Here is a 17,752-nt window from a genome sequence, read left to right as displayed (position 1 = left end):
GCTCAGAACACAGATTTATTTATCGCCCCGCAGCCCATGTGGTCAACTTTGTTGATATTCTAATGAGGAAAGGGGAAGGCCAACTGGGAGAAAAATTGGATTTTCAGCAAGAAGTCTATGATTTATTCTGCGTCGAGATTGCTGTTTCACTGATGGAATAAATAAGTCATATGCAAATCCATGAAGCCCATTTCGAAATATACTCCCTTTAGCAGACATTTGGGGGTTTCGCCTTGTCAGTATTAAAACTGTAGGAACTCTGGATGCTTCAAAGGCTGAAATCCCAAAATCATGTTAAATCAAATCAAAGACTTTAAAATCTGGAACTTTTTAAAGGAGATACAAAAGCAATTGCACTGCTGCACTGTATGTCTTTTTTAAATGTCCCCAGTGTATTAAGCTTCATCTAAATAAAGTGATAATGGGCCACAGGGACTGAAACAAGATCTGGGAATGCGGCACAGGATTCACAGCACTCTCACATACCATCAGACAGTAATGTGATAACAGGATCTTGGGAACACTGATACTTTGCATTGGTCAGCTGATTTCTTGCTATAAAGATGAAATTCAGTACAGATAATCAATTCAGCTGACATGACGGCACAGGAAACAGAGGGAACATTAATTATGAATAAAGTCTTCTTATGGGAAACAGTTCGGCCATATATCTCTTGGCCATGTTTTCCAAAGAAACTGTGGAAACAAAGACTAGTTTCTGAACATTTCACGAGTGTAGATTACTACAGTGAGATCAGACCTTGGTAAAGTTCCTCTGAAAGCTGTCCCCTGTGCTTCATTTATACCTAATGTTGTGATGAAACTACAAAGCAGGGTCATAAACACAGAGAAAGACAAAACGAGAGGAGCATCTTCAAACGTATTTGTTATGCAGATTTCCCTCATACATCCTCCCACGCTATATTTCATCTGGATGATTTCCAATTCATTTGGGTTCAGTATAAGTCACTTCCTGGCCTAAAACCTCTTCTCCACTTGAGCATTTCCACAACAGTATAACAACTGTAATTGGTCTCCTGTGGCTTTAGAGCCCCTTGCCTGTTCTTCCATTAACACCACCACAGAGCTGCCTGGCTGCTGTCCATGGTGCTGATCTGTAAATGATGGCTTTGTGATGGAGGATGCCTCCATGCTGCTCAGCCCTCTGTCATACACACACACACACACACACACACACACACACACACACACACACACACACACACTATACTTTGTACTTTCTCCTGTCTCATGCATGACTGCTTCTCTGGAAAACACAAAGGCATGTTACAAAACCACCATGAAGTGTCCTTTTTGAAGTTACAAAATGGGAGAAAGCAAGTTTCGCCTGAAGGTGATGCACAGACACGGCAAACGAGAATGACTTTGGCACGGCTTTCATATTCAAACAAAACAGACGTTGCTATAAAATTTGAATTATTTTTGCATAAAATGTGAGTTAAAATTATTTCGCAAATGGGATTTGGAACTTACAACTGTCTCCACACCAAGACTGTAGAAAGGAGTCAACATTGTGGGGGCCAGATCTGCTGGGGGGGTCCGAGGGTGTTACCAAAGAAAAACAATTCAAAGTTTAAAAACTTATTTGCTGCCATATTACATCATTTCTCATAAGCAAGCACAGCTAAACAGTATTCAACTCAACATAAATGATTGACACATACGGGCTGTCTGACAAATTTAACATAACAATAGACATTAACATTAGCTGAATACGCCCTTGAGCTGTGTTCTGCTATACGGGAACACCACTTGGACAAACCACATGCAGAACTGCACACACCTTAATACTAGAACCGTTAACAGTAATGCTGCAAGGACGATGTTTTTCTGCAGGCCGACATGAAAGTTAGCATTGTCCGCACACTATTAAAATAACAGACGTGGCTACCGTGACGTCAGCCATTGGTTTGCGGACTCTTTGAATTCTCAAGTTTGGCACTTTGGCAGTCCCCATGTTTGTGTTTTGGAGCCAGAAGTGACCATTTTGTTGGTACTGTGGAGGAGCGAGGGTTGGACCTGCACTTTTCTACTCTTCCGACCACTCAAAACACTTACACTACATGTCACATTCATCCATTCACACACACAATCACACACTTGTCACCGAGGCTACCATACACAGTGCCACCTGCTGCTCAGTAACCATTCATATGCACTCACACAAAGATGAGACAGCCATCAGTTTGGGGTTTCAGTAACTTGCCCAAAGATACTTCGACATCTTGAGGAGCCGGGGATCGAGCCACTGATCTTCCCATTAGTGGACGACCCACTCTACCTCTGCCAGGATCTGAATGAGAAGCAGAGGACACTATCAAAAAACTCAATAATAGTCCTGCCATCATGAGCTGAACAGAAAAAAAATGCAAAGGGATCTTGCTTGTTTAACCAGTACTTTGAGGTGGGCCACATATAGTGTATTTTGACCCCCAGGCTGGACTTTGCACATGCTTGGTCTATCCTCCTGAGATCCGAACTTTTGTTTGGTATGCATTTTTAATTTCCTCTACTTATTTCAGATCAGTAGTTCCCAATAAGTATAAAAAACTAAACACTGTCATGATAATTAAGTCCCCATGTCCTCAAACGAGTACTTCCTAATTAACAGCATCTTAGCTTGTTACTGTTGCTAAAATCTGTTGCCATATCAAACTACGAACATTATCAATCATGAACAAGTTTCAATCATAAAATGTGATCAGGTTTTGGACCTTGTCCACTTTCGTGTTGGGATTGGCTGCAGACTGACTTGGCAGAGATGGCTGACATCTTGTTTTTACATGGATTAGTTTATTGTGCAAATGATCTTTTGGCATGTTCACCAACGGAAACCTTGGTACGACTTTTACTTCTCTAGATAGTCAAGTTTGATCGTCTTCTCAGCACTCCATCAGGGCCACTAGATGGGTCAAAAAAGCATCCACAAACGAGTACAACAGGTCTTTGAGGACACGGGGTCTCTGACCAGCTTCTGGAGCCAGCCTCAAGTGGCCATTCAAGGAACTGCAGTCTTCCATGTTGGCTTCTTTCTTTAGTCTCCAAGGTTGCCACTTGTGTTGCCCAGGTTGCCTTGTCAAAAAGCCATTGAAACTTTTCCAATGGATGTTGGATTATTGCAGAAAATAAACTCTGTGGTCAACAAAGTTTTATGATAACTTTCATGACTTTTTGAGGGTAAATGTAGTTGCCAGAGGTAAAAAGATAACGTTATGTTACACTATAAAAGAACTGCACCACGGTCGCATGATTTCAACGTCACCATCACAACGAGGCTGTGAAGCCGTGGTCGGCTTGATGACGTTATGTAGTCTCATTTAGCCACTTGTTAGCAAACGCCTTTTTTACGACACATAAAAGCTTCAAAATGTAGTTTGTGGGATATTTACCAATGTATTTTATGTCGTAGAACAAAACCTGAAAGTCTCTTAAGCTTGTGTGAACCATAGACCTTATTTCAGACATCTATAAACCATTGACTTTGAAACAGGGGAACCGGAAGTATTACCACATAAATGTATTTTTTATCAATAGTCTATATTGGTGGGATATTTTTTAACATATTATAATCACTGCTTTGCTCCACACTATAAATGTTCAACAAAGAGCACAATTTGTGCCTGGCTTTGTTGTTCCTTCTTCATAATCTACCTTAAAGGAGAGGAGATGTTTCGTGTTGCCCTGTTACTATTTCGCCAACGCAGCCCAGTTGGGAATTGTCATACCTAAACTGCGTTTCTTTGGGTATAATAGGCCTACTTCTACTGTTCAATTATTTATGGCCCAACACCAGTGCAATGCGGCAAAAAATAACAGCAAGAAAGAAAGTTGTGGGGTTACAGCACCTTCTGAGTTCCTCACCTCTCCACAGAGAGCAGTATAAAGGCTGCCTTTACTGGCCACTGACTGTAATCAGTCATGTACTTCAGAGTGACTGGTGATTTGTGATGGCAACATCAGAAGTCTGCAGAAGAAAAGACAGATAGAAGTGGAAAAACACAGCCATTCCCTCACTGATATCCTTAAATAGATATCAATCATATTATTCTTGTTAACAAAAGAAAAGTCTGTCCTTTGTTCCCTCTAATTAGCTGCAGCTGAAGTTGGAGAAAACTCCCCAGCCCAGGATCATTAGTATTTGCAGAGTGCGCCGCCACTTAGCTCCCTGTGGTTTCACTAAATTCACACTTTACGCTCAGTAATGAACTCTTTTGCATCCCTTGCTCATTAGACCTATGGAAAAATATTAACCGCTGTGGGACCACAGGGTGACACAGTTTCGCCTTTGATCACCACCCACCGCTAAATGCCTCTAATTGCTGGCTCTGTCTGCCCTGAATCAGCCGCCGAGGGCAAAGGACGCGCAGAGTTCCGCTGTTGTCCAGCTCATAACGGGATCAGAGAAACAAACCATTCAGCAGAGTCAGATGTTTGAACCTCTTCAGATAAGCAGAAGCTATAGATGCTGCTTTTTCCCCCGCGCCCCACAAAAGCGCTCTTAACTTGTCACAAACCATCCTCAATATGTTCTGACATACCAGATGGGGCGTGAACATTTCAAAAAGGTACAGATGAAGCGGCCAACACAGACTCCTATTCAACTAAGTGGATTCAAACTGCACAGTTGAACGTTGGACACTTTGAGGACTGCAGCGGCGCCTCACACCTGAGACGCATATGCAATGTGCTGATAAAGCGGAGGCTCCACTTCTCCTTTTCTCCTTTCCTTTGTAACGGCATATTCTAACTCAGAGCGCCAGAACTGGCCGTGGACCAGCTCGTTTTAAGCAACACCCCTGCAAAAGAAACTCCACTTGCTGACTGGAAATCGTAGTGACTTGGAAACTTTCTGCTGATCATCGGTCTCACCGGCTGTGCGCGCAGGCAGAAAGCGCACACGGCACAACCCGTATACAGTGAGGCTGCGCCTATAGCGCTTTGATTTACCATTGGACAACACTTTAAAACATCATTACTACAGGTGGGTGGCGTTTAATCTCGCTCGGTGCTGGAATAGCTGGAGCTCAGCCGCATGTAATTATCAGTGAGCGACTGTCGCCATATGAGGCTGTTTCAACTCGCAGGTTCCAAGAAGGAGAGAAAACAGATATTCTCGTGGTTATTGGCTGTGTGGGTGCGTGCGTACGTGCACGTGGGCGAGAAAGTGTGTGTATGTGTGTGTGACAGAGAGAGGGAGAGGGAGAGAACAAAGTTGAATGCTTCAGGTGAATATTCTTGTATTGCAGACTATTGCTATATGGGACCATGAACTCATCAGCAGGTGCTGGAAACTACCGCAGGGGATCCACCAAAGGAGAGAAGGTAATTTATATTTTAAGCCTCCTTCTTTCCACTTCTTGCTCACATCCAGCCGGCATTTCTTTTCTATCCATCAGGCTTAAAAATCCACCGTCGCCAATTGGCACAGCGTCGTTTAAGTACTTTTGAAGGCGCACTGGTGCAAGGAGACGATGTTGTTATGTCTTCAGCTGTAGACTCACCCCCAGCAGCGCGATCAGAGTCGTGGATGTTGAGGCGTTGCTGTCTCCTGCGTCTTTTATCTTGATTTTAAACTTTGTCAGATCAGATTAAGTTTCCTTAAATTATTTACTGAAATGCAGGATCATTTACATCAAGCTTCTTTTTGGAGACAACACTGTTTTGCAACAAATCCATCTGCTGGTATCAAGGCAGAAATACTCCATTAAATGTCTTCTCAGTGGGAGTTTTCAATTTGCCTTTAGAAGTCTAGACCTGATAGACCAAATCATTTGATAAGACTTGTTTGCAAAGTTCGTTGCCCAAATGGAGTGTGTGTCCACAGCTTCTCCATGTGAAGCCAAGCTAATTAGGTTGCCCTGATAAGAGTCTGGTTATTTCCTTTTCCCTTACAACCTATACTTAATGTGTTTCACCAACTTTTACTACATGTGCCAGATTGTGTCTCACCTACTTAGGTTAGCTGACTTCATTTCTCTTTTCTTCCAATACTCTCACAAACAAAACATCACAAATTAGCCCATGGAGGGAGGGATAACATATTTCTTTCAGTAATGCCCCAGCAATAGCACTCCCTCAATGCCATTTCCGAGCAGCACTCACATAAAAGATCCAGAGTTAACTTGAATTACACAGGGGGGCGCATTGATTGTGGTTTGAATGAGGGACAAAAATATGTTGAGGCAACAATCAGTTGCCCTGTATGTGTTACTCTGAGGAGTTTTGGATTGTGACAAATCTGTGTGCCTCTAGGGGGCATGTCATCCCCAAAAATGTTTCCAGATCACAGGCTGTAGTAGGCTATTTTTATGCGTTTCTGTAAGCTGTAGTGACACATGCAGAGTTTTTTAAGTTTTATATTAAAGATTTCTTGCTTGTCACTGATGTATTTTTTTTCCTACATATTTAAAAAAAAACCTTCAGAACAAGAAAACAGGAGGAGGGAAGCTAAGAGTTTTGCACTAGACTTAGATCTCTGCATGTTTTGCTTGATCTGTTTCATGTAGTCTTGTCAGATGTGGATGTGTGGCTGCCTTCTCTGGCGATTCACTCATTTGTCAGTGCTACTGTAGCAGATCAGACTCTGACTGGCTCTTGATGTCATCCAACGTCTTCCTTTCAACCGAAGCTGGAGTTAGTTTGCCCTCTGCTGGAGGCACAAAGTCACACACTGACTCTAGATCAAGCCTCCTCGCCAAGTTTTCTTCCAATTCATTGGCACCATCATAGATTTTTCTCTTATTATTTAGGCTTTACAAGCCTCCAGTCAAGTTCCTTTCAAACTAATTTCCACCACTTGCAATGAGAAGCTCTACCTCTGTGCATTTCAGTTTTTTTGCTGACACCACTTACTGTACAGCTCAATGCTATGAAAGCCCCCAAAGTCCTGAAGAGTAAAGTTTCTGTGACCAAAGTTTGACTCTTTAAGGACTCCCGGGCACAGCCTATTAAATTTTACCATAATCTGCTGTCAATTTGCATAGAGAAGAAATCATTAAGTCTGGCTGTGGATATCCAAGCTGCCCACCACTCTCAGAGGATAGAGCAAATTTGGAGAAAAATGCAGACATGATTTCCCTAAAACTCATTACGCCTGATTTGGTTATTATGATCCTGCACGAAGAATGAGAGAGCTCTGTGTTAGAGACTTACTAGCTGTATCTACATGGATACATTCATAAGCATTTATTCCTTTTTGCATTTGGCCTCCTTTCACCCCTTGTTTATCTCTCGTGAATGTATTTAGTGCTTAGGGTATAGGAATAAGTCACAGCCGGGAATAAAGCCGCTGCTCTTCACAGACGAGTGTTTGAATCACAGGTCATCAGTCACTGCAGCTTGGTGTTTCAAGCTTATCATACCCATTTGTAATCACATCTTTTCAGCGAGGACATTTCGAGCCTTCCTTTGGGAGTTAATAGGAAGGGTTGGTCATTTCTAAGAAGAAAGAAGTCTAGTCAGTGTTGCCAAATCATAACAAAAGTTATCACAGGACACGTTTCATGTGGACCAGGTCCAGACCATACTCTTGAATGAATTCCAAACAAGAGTGAGCACCCAGTATTTTTTCTCTTTTGTACGATAGTGGCAAAGAAAAACTTTCTTTTAAAAGGTAGAAACCTCCAGAACAGCTTGAGACTCTCTGGTGAGAGAGAGAAAAGAGACAGAGAGAGGAGAGAGGTGCACAGCAACAACAATAATAGCATTAACAACTGTTATAAGAATAGAGATATGACTAATAGTATTTATAGCAGTGGATATAATAGAGCACTATCAGTAGCAGTAATAATAGCAGTAATGATAATGGAAGTCTGACTAATGATGAAAACAGTGGCAGTGGATATGATAGACTAATATTAATAGTTGCAATAATAGCAGTGATAATAGCAGTAATGAAAGTGGAAATATGTCTAATCATCATGACAGTTGCCGTGACTGTCAAGCAGGATCACAGCAGCAGGTGCAGCCACGATCCAAGAAACCTTCGAGGTGAGAAAGCACCCCGCAGGTTTCGCAGAAGGAGCCAAGTTAGAAACCTGCATTAGTGGGACATGAATTCACACAGATGGAGGGAGAGAGGAGGAGAGAGGAGCTCAGTGTGTCAAGGGAAGCCCCCTGGCTGTTGAGGCCTAAATAGCAGGTTTACTAGGGGCTGGTGCAAGAAGAGTCTGAGCCAGCCCTGACTATGAGCTTTATCAAAGAGAAAATCTTAAATCTACTCTTAGGTGGCAAGACGGTGTCTGCTTCCTGGACCTAAAACTGGAATATGGTTCCACAGGAGAGAAGCTTGGTAACCAAGGTTCTGGCTCCCATTCTACTTTTGTCAGCCCGTATTCTCGGACCACAGTGTTTTAGTGGGATAATAAGGTACTATGAGCTCTCTAAGATATGCTGATGATGCCTGAGTATTAAGAGCTTTGTTCTTGAGGACATGGATGTAGTTTTTGTTGGGAGCAGGGACGTCGCAACCAGACAGGCAAACTAGGCAATTGCCTAGGGCCCCGAGCTGGAAGGGGGCCCCCAGAGACGGCTGACATTGGTCCATATCAATGACAATATGATGGAACCCCTATAGACACTGCAACAACGACAACACATTGGAATCCCCCCCGCTAGCTCGCTGCTTGCGAGTGGCTACGTAGGGTGACCAGACATCCCGCATTGTGCGGGACTGCACAGCATTTCTGTCTCTTTTCACGCGTCACGCAAATTGAGACCATGTCCCGCATGATTGATTGCCATCCGCGCTAGCATTGTTGGAGTATCGTAGTACTACGGTACCTCTACTGTGGGATAAGTTCAAAGTCCAATCGCAAGTGAGTGAGTCTCCATGCGCTGTCCAATAACGGTGCGCGCTGTCCACCTGGCACTCAATATGCTGCTGCAGTGGTTTGTATCCAGTGACATTTCAGGTATTCAGGGCTGTTTCAAGACACTCTGGGGACTGTGGGTTGAACGGGGGTCACAGACGCCTTATTCCTGTCAAATACGGCGCAAGATAACGGCTTACTGATGACGGAGAAGTCCAGCTCCAGGTCCAATAATTTCGTCTTTGTTGATTTCATGACTGCCCAGAAATACCTGAACAGCTAAGCCGTGGTGGCACACAGGTATTTGATGTGTCAGAGGAGAAACGAGCCATTCACATTACTCTTTGTGGCAGGTAACGGCCCACAAACCTCACCGCACTTTAGGGACTGTTCTTTACTTATGAAGGGACTGTTCTTTACTTGTCAGAGGAGGAGGGTGGCTGGTTGATTTTTATTTTATTTTATTTTTTTATTTTGATCCCCCCTATGTTAATCACTTATTGATGCTGTTTTTGAAGTATGAATAAGTCAATAAGTAATTTATTCCACTGAAATATCATTCATCATTCATCATATCAAGGTGCCCCTTGCCTGGGGCCCCCAGAGTGTCTTGACACAGCCCTGATTGGGAGATACATTATGCAGAGCACAACTGACCCTTTGCTAAGTCCCGCCCCTGGACACAGACTGGCCAACCATAACATAGCATCAGGCCGGCTCAGACCAGGGTTTGACAACAACACAGCTGTGCTCCATTGACTCTAATGCAGGCGTTTCAGATTTCCTTCATTTTCAGGATGGTTTTGTGGATTTGGAGCTAAATGTTGTGCCTGGGCCACGTCGTGTATTAATGATACTCGTTACCTGGAGAGGTTGGAAAAAAGATAAACGTGTCTTCCCTGTTCCAAAACCAAAATCAAACCCTGAAAAGTGTAGGGTTAGCTAGCTAGCTACTGAAGATATAGCCTACTGAATGTCTACACATGCTGCTCTTGCTTTTAAATGATTATAACAGTTAAACAAAGACCGACCCTGCTGCACAGGAACTGGTGAAACTTCACTGATATTCAACCAGCTGTGTGTCAACGCAGTGTGCGCAGATGAATGGAGTTGAGCTTCCCCTGGAGATCCCTGCCAGTCCGGCGGTGGAAGTCTGGGTGCTGGCAGCACGGGGGTGAAGCCAGTCACCGTTCATCTGCACACACTGCGATGCCACACAGCTGGTTCAATATCAGCAAAGTTTCCCTTTATATTCATTGTCTTGTGTGGCGATCAGCAGTAATGTGGTCGTTCACTTTTACACTGTGATCTGTAGCCTATAGTTCGGCTTTAGCTTCTAACTATCTTTGTCTTTTTAACCTGTTGTTGCTGCTTAGTCAGTTTGAGTTTGAGTCCTGGATATATCCTTCAAACACAGACTGTAGACCCCTAATAGCACACTTCTTTCAAGCAACCCACAAAAGGAGCATGCTCAGACTTGCTAACTCGCATGTTCTAAATGGAGAAAACCAAATTCTGATTCAGTGTCCCTCCATTTAAACACAACAGGCTGAGAAAATCAGTTATAAATCAGTCTGTCCTCTGCTAAACCAAAATCAGTGTGCTGCTAATTAAGATCTGAATCTGAGGATAGGCAAGGCAAGGCAGTTTTATTTGTGTGGCACATTTCACACACAAGGGCAATTCAAAGTGCTTTACAGAGCAATAAAATGAAGAGGCGCAAAGTTAAAAAGATTATTTAAAATTATGTTTGGGGTGCTTTTTATGTGTATGTGCTGTTTGTGTAATCATATGTCTAATTTGTGTTTGTCTGAGGACGTAAAATTAATTTCAGGATGATAAAGCCACATCGTATCGTATCTTATGGTATCGTATCCTATCACATCACATCACATCACATCACATTGCATCGTATCCTAATATATCGTATAATTTTTCTGGTCGTTTACAGTATACCCACCTATCAGCCAAAGAGCCACTGGAATATATCGGATGGTATGCCCACTTCCTCCTCAGTAACCTATCCATCTACATAGTAGTACACCCATTTCATCTACCACGACACCACTGGGTGTTTATTACAGTTCTCCACAACTGCACTGCATTAAGCTTTTTGCAGTGTTTGTTGTCAGCGGCTGTTGCTGCCTCTGTGGTGAGGTGTTTTGATGTTTTCTGTGGAGATTAAATTCATGACTGCTTTTATAATGAAATGTCACCCAAGAGGATTCAAAAAATCCCAACATCCAAAAGCGCTCTGCAGAAACCGGGCTGTTACATGGTCTTGCATATTTGCTGTTTCTAGTATCTTGTGGTGTTTGAGGACACGGCACATTATGTTTTAATGCCACTGACTTCCGTCAACAACCTTTTATTCATCATTTTGCATCTTACGTCAACAACTTTAAATGCATTTCATTTAAATCAGATGGAAAGGTTACTCAGCGTGATTTAATCATATTCAGACACGGCCCAGATTGAATCGTTGGCATCCATTTGTGCCTCCTACACCATGGAGCAGAAAAACCATTTTAAATTTTGCCTCACAGTGTCTTGTCTCATCTGCTGTGCTGGCTGCCTCTGGTGTTGTCTGATGTTTTCGAGGCCAGTACCTTTCTCCTGAGTCTAGACTTCCATCATTTGCATTTGCTGAGAGGCAGTCAGTCAGCTGACAGCGCTCTCTGTTTCCAAGATACAAACGTTATTGTTCCACTCTGGGCAAAAGGTCGCAGTAACTGTCTCTAATGCTCAGGCACACAGTTAAAAATGTTTGTGTAAGTCTGTCTGTGGGGTCATGTTGCATGTTGTTATTCAAGTATATTTACAGGGAACATGATCATAACTTTAATCTGTTTGATCAGGTTTGAGAGCAACTGTATCAGAGCTGTTTGAAAGCGTATGTCAAGGATTTACTGGCACTCTGAGCTGAATGTTAAGGTTCCCTGGAGGAGAATCGTACAGACAAACTTTCACTGAAACCATTTGTATGCAGCAGGAATATGTACGGATGAAATGCCTTTCAAACACATTCTGTATTCATCTAGTATCACCCTCTGTATTTCTGCATTGAACCATTGCACTTTGAATCGCCTGCTTAAAATGTTTGTATTGCTGCCCACAGCCACTATTAGCCAGTACAAAATGACTTTCATTCTCCTGGTGTGTACATACACACACATGCTACGCGCCCATCTCGATACCATCTGTTTATTTTACCCAATGACCGCGCTGAGAGTGATAATGCGGTGGCGAACAATAGCACATTGTTCAATGAAATGAAATCTGGAGATGGAGAAACAACCGGGGGACGGCCGGCAGCAAGGGAGAACACCATTCAACAGCAGTCATTTGTCATCACTAACTGCTGTGCCGTGGGTTTGGCTTCTCTGGGGAAGGTTTGCTGTAGATGAGAACCATGTTTATGAAAGCTTCCTAGATTTTTCCAGCTCCTGGCCACCCGTGAACACCGCAAGCTCTTCATCCTGGTCACAGTCTTGCTCTTGCATTGCTCCCCGGGGTGCAGGGTTCATCTGTAGCTGTCACCTGAAACAGATGACCTGATAGAGCTCCGTCTGTGGTAGGAGCCTCTTGCATGTCGCTGATAAAGACACATCATAGCCTGATATGCACATATTCCTGGACTCATTCCTATTCTGACAAACAGCATTGTGTTCTCTATTCATATCTTTGCACCACTGCCCTTCCCTGTGCTCAAAGAGAAGCTGGTCTGAGGAGCATACCAAGTACAGCAGTGTGAATCTTTGGGATCCATAGGGAGGAGCGCTGGTGGTGGATGCTCGGGGCCTCTGAGTCGATTAGCCATGGATAGGTGCTGCGGTCTGGCTGAAGGTCAAGATCAGAGCTTGGCTAAGGACATAAAGGTTTGACGGCATCATGGGGCACAAAGTTTTGAAGTGAGCTTAGATTATACTTTCATTTTGCACATTAGCACACAGAGAGAAACACTAACACACATTCACGCAGTCACATAAACCCTTTGAATGTCCCTCTGGGTTTTAACCTTCGTCCTATAAGGTTGTCAAGCCTAATCTTTGCAGCAGTGTTAAAAACATTGCAGCTCACAGGAAAAAACAGCAAGCAGAATACGTTATTAGGGATGATTTGTTTCTTTCAAGCGCTGTTTGGTATTTACCAGACTTATTTATTGATCGGTTTATGATTTATCCATTTAATTCAGCGGCTGTAGACATCAGTTAGGTAAACACTGTTGGACAAGCCAAAAACCTAAACTGATGATTTCATTATCCCCGTGGTATCTGGTTATAAATCCAGCTTCCTCTCTGGATCTAGAGAGCCGTGCATGCTTCAAAGCAGTCATGTCCAAAGTCTGGCCCGGGGACCAGTTGTGGCCCTCAGACTGATTTTAAACAGCCCTTGTCTTTCAAAATATAATTTATGACTAACACAATGTTGATTAATCAAGCAGAATTACTTTGAATTTTTTTTCATTCACATCACGATTGCAGGAGAGTCGCACAGTTTGTAGACATGCACCTAGTAGGAACCACGAAGATTAAACTAATGTTTTTATCAATTTGGTCTCACTCTGAAGTCGTCAAAATCCGGCACTTGGGTAGTGACTTGCAGCGTCAGAGTTGATGAAAAAGCAGTCCTTTAATGTCGGCATGATATGTGGCCAGTTGTTGTTATAGTTTAACGGAGCTCAGTGGCATCAGCGGGGAACGCGGCGGGAAAAGAATGTAAGTTAAGGCAGCGGAAGTCTGAGTAGGGTGGGTTGGAGGGGTGTTGGATTGGTTCAGCAAACAGACTTTCACCCAGGAGAGTGGTGTTCGCATCTCAAGCCAAACCCTGTTCTTTTTTCCTAAACCTAACCGTGTGCTTTTGTTGTTGGAGAAAAAAATGGCAACTTACATTGTTGTACTGACGTAGTGTGTTTATTTTGAGAGACTGTATGTAAATAGCAAATTTCCTGTGAAAACAGAAGTGCATTTTGAAAGAAAACAATGCATGTAACAGGCAGAACTTGACAGGGCGTCCTAGAACGTCAACAACCAACGCACCCAGGGTACCTTTCACCTCTAATCTGTATGTGGAAGTTCCATGACCAAACATCGATATGAGACAAGGTGGGAGTGAGAATCTGTTGTTTTCATAGACAGATGGTAAACTAGCAAATTACTGTACCTGACACCAGATACGTCCTTCTAGGTAGCAGACATGAACACAGCAATGAAGCGTAAAATCATAAGCGAGGGCCGCTGATGTCGGGAGCAGTGGAAAGTTGAATACTTTTTCACTATTAGAGGAAACAGTTGCATTTGTGTCATTTGTATGGCAATTTGATTGACGAGATGAGTTGAAAAAGGCAACTATACTTGCAATGCGCTGTTCTGCAATGTTCTAAAAACCTGCCGGTTCACAGCTTGAAATATGAAGGAGGATAGTGATCGTGAGATACTGGCCACAGTTGCATTTGTAGTAGCGATGAAATGGCAAAAAACAGAAACAAAACCAGCATCAGATGGACTGTATTCATAATAAATACGCACCAGTAATGTAAGTAAACAGCGCTAATAATCAGCAAGTGAGAATGTGTGTGTGTGTGTGAGAGGGGGCATAAGCACATACAAGGAGCAGCAGAAGTGACCCACCTTCCAACATCAGCACACCGTGAGGGCTGAAACAGAGAGCTCGGCAGGGACACACTGCGAACACATTGCCTGCGTTCATTTTGATTTGACCAGCTGACTTCACTACAAGCCGACTTGCTGTAGAAACAGGTGCCATGCTTTACATTCTAAAACCAGCCACCAGTGATTTGACCAGCTGAGCTGCAGGTGACACCATCAGCCGGCTTGAGTCGAGCTCAGTCGAGCCAGTTCACACCGCTGCAACTTTTCTTTGCAACAGTCTAAAACGGTCTTGCTGTAAATCTTTGGTTTGAACTGGGCTTAACTGAACTATGATAAACCTTCCTCCATCTTACCAGCGCCCAGATCTCCTTGCTTATCTCCACATCTAGGGCTGCTGCTCGAACTACAGATTGTTCTTCCTCATCAGGGACACAAAGAGTATAGCTAGAAACAGCCGCCCCTCATTCTCTCTTTCTTTCCCAAACTCAGACTCCAAAAATACACAGTGCTGATCAAATATGAACCAAGACTCTGTTACTGTGTTGTCTTATTCTCGTCTACAATTATTTCAGAAACATATATCTTTAATATGAGATGATTTGTTCCTAGCTGGCTGCTATATTGTTTCCTGTGTCAAAACGTAAGAGCTCGTAATACATCACCCAACAGCAGGAGTATTTTTTGTTCCAGTGCAGTGCAGTGCATCATGGTAGTTGTAGGTTTTCTACCTCTTGAGCAAAATCCCACAGCCACCTTTTTCTCTGTTATCTCTGGACATTTAGCACCAATTTCAAAACTATTTGCATCTTTCCAGCAGTGAAATACTTCCTTAAACATTTCCCTTGAGCATGCTGTTAAATGTGATTTAATAACACCTAAATGCACACTGTTATTGGGATTTATAAGTTCTGATGTAAACTAATATGTCTTCAATTTCTCAGTGCCACGGATAGATTACACAGATTTTATTAATGATTTTGTTTTGACATCCGCTCTTGAAATGCTTTAATGGCGGCTTACATTATGCAAAATCAGCAGGAGGTGACAGACGGAGGAAATCAGTAAATGAGCGTAAGTAAACAAGTGAAAAAAAAAAAGTAGCTGTACGTTGTTAATCTTCTGTCAGTGTGATAAAACACCGCATCACCTTTGTGCTTTACAGCAATAACGCCGCTGACCTTTTACACTAATTGCAATTACAGTGACTTACTGTGAGCCGGCGATGTTCATAATCATAGGAGTGTATGTCACGGCTGTAAATGTGACAAAAATGAATACGGAAGATGACCAATCAGGGGCTTGTTTAAAGGACCCCGGGGAAATGTCATGGCACAAAATCAGCCTGTTAGCAGCAACGGCTATAACTACAACCACTATGTCTTGTATTAACTCAAAGGACTTTATTATTCCCGGTGCAGTCATCGGAGCAATTATTCTCTCACATGAAACCCCATCTCCTGTGGTGTGCTGGCAAAGATGAACTTTAGCTCGTCTTTATCCTTGTCCTGTATAGCTTTGCATGCTGCCTTTACAAATATGACAAAATGTTAAGCGTGCAGCTGTTCCCTTTTGTTTTTATGCTTTTGATTTCATCTTTTATTGTCTCATGCTCTGTGGCTATACTGCCTACCTTTAACAAAGTGCGGCTCTTTATCAGCTGCTGCTGTCATCTTGGGTTAGTTGTGTAAATCAAACATGTAAAATATGAGCCATAGCCCTGCAGTCATTAGTGATAAACTGCTGCAGCTGCAGGGGGAAGAGTCTCGCTTTAAGCAAGTCCATGAGTCACGGTCAAAAAGAAATCGGCTGACTTTGAATATAAGTATTTATGAAGCACCGTGAAACCTTTAAACCAGTTCCCACCACAGGGTATAAAACACACCACTGTCTATGAAATAAGAACATCAGCGTCCCAGCTTTATTTTATTCACTTCTCCAATGAATAATTGGCAAGGTCATATTAAAATAGTGCACATCTTGCTCATGAATGTGAAATTAGATACCAGCCTCCGTAGCCGCAGAGTGTGAAAACTTGAGGCACTGTTCTGCAGTGCGATGGCACCTTAATGACCCCTGCACCGTCTGCAAAGTTCACATAGCCTCAGCATTTTGATTTCACACACGAGCAAAACGCCGGACAGCCGCATCAATACGAGCCATGATTCAGCCCCCGAGTCCATATCTGAGCGGGGACCGACTGTGTGTAGCCTTGTGATTCACCGCTCTTGAATGAGTTATGAATGCTTTGCTGTGTGTGCCGTCTGCGCTGGTCTTCTCGAGGTACGGTGCCTCTTGCCTGCGGCTTTTGTCATATTCACTTGAGCAGATTAGATTAAGAAAAGAGGGACTTTCATTGAGAAATGTGACTACTCCTAGTTTCACGAATGCCATTTCATTCCCTTCTTTGCCATGGCTCCATACTGTGGTTTGGGTAAATAAACACGGTTACGCACCCTCAGCCTTGGGACTCAATACACAAGGCACACAAATGCTACATAAATAAAGCAGCAGTGTGGTTCGTGCCAGGCTTCTGTCCTGTTAGCATGGCTTGATGGGTGTGTGTGGGGGATGTACTTTATGATGTGGAAGACAGGCAGCATAAATATTACTTGCACTTAATCATAACCAAGCTGCAAAGAGGACTGAATTGATCCATTTCTTGGTAATATGAACGCACACACTCAGATTGGAAAAACACACACACTTGAGGGGAAAAATGCCTCGCAGGCAGTATTGGTGCTGATATGATGCAAAACTGTTTGTGTTTGTTGTTTACAGTTTACGTGTGTGTCTTATTTACTTATTGGACTCTTCACCTTCGCTGGGAAAAGTCTTGTTGGGAGAGTTTCAGTGTGTGTGAGGGAGGGAAAGACGAGCAAGTGAGGGAGTGAGCCAAGGAGTGAGGGAGGAAGGACGGGGAGAGATAAGTAGAGCTTGGAGCAGCCTGAGCAGAGTAGATGCACCCCCTCCCCTCCTATCCCACCCCCTCGCCCCCCTGTGGAGGCGATGCCAGGGTCTGTGTGATTGATTCACCCTGCGAGGAGAGAGGGAGGCGTTTTGGTCGGGCTCCTGGACCCCCGGGTCATCCTCTCCCTTAGCTGGAGGGGAGGGGAGGGGAGGCGAGGGAGAGGAGGTTAGGGGGGGAGAACTTCTCAGACACCTCCAGCAGCCTCAACTTCACAGCACAAAGGTGCGAGCACAGCGAGGGGGGAAAAGCAAGTGGCACTTTTCACCATGTCTGTCCTCATAGCCACCCAGCTGAAGATAGACACTAGCACTCCTTCCAGAAGGGTAAGTGGGCCCTTTTAG

At 43.5% G+C, this 17,752-nt stretch overlaps 1 protein-coding gene across 2 annotated transcripts in view; it reads left to right on the top strand.

The window, feature by feature from the left end:
• Nucleotides 1-17,752, top strand: part of LOC125902431 (dipeptidyl aminopeptidase-like protein 6) — a 172,081-nt gene that overhangs the window by 16,633 nt on the left and 137,696 nt on the right. The window contains exons 1-2 of one of the 2 annotated variants that reach the window (XM_049598761.1): nt 4,915-5,002; nt 5,268-5,343. In XM_049598761.1, the coding sequence (XP_049454718.1) occupies nt 5,287-5,343 (57 nt within the window). In that variant the 5' untranslated portion in view covers nt 4,915-5,002; nt 5,268-5,286. Of the gene's footprint in view, nt 1-4,914; nt 5,003-5,267; nt 5,344-17,752 lie in introns of those variants that run through there. The other variant, XM_049598759.1, reaches the window with a different exon arrangement.

Source organism: Epinephelus fuscoguttatus, linkage group LG15 (genome assembly GCF_011397635.1).
Source record: "Epinephelus fuscoguttatus linkage group LG15, E.fuscoguttatus.final_Chr_v1".
Lineage (NCBI taxonomy): Eukaryota > Metazoa > Chordata > Actinopteri > Perciformes > Serranidae > Epinephelus > Epinephelus fuscoguttatus.
Note: the sequence above shows the minus strand (reverse complement) of the source record. Positions and strands in the feature narration are given on the sequence as shown.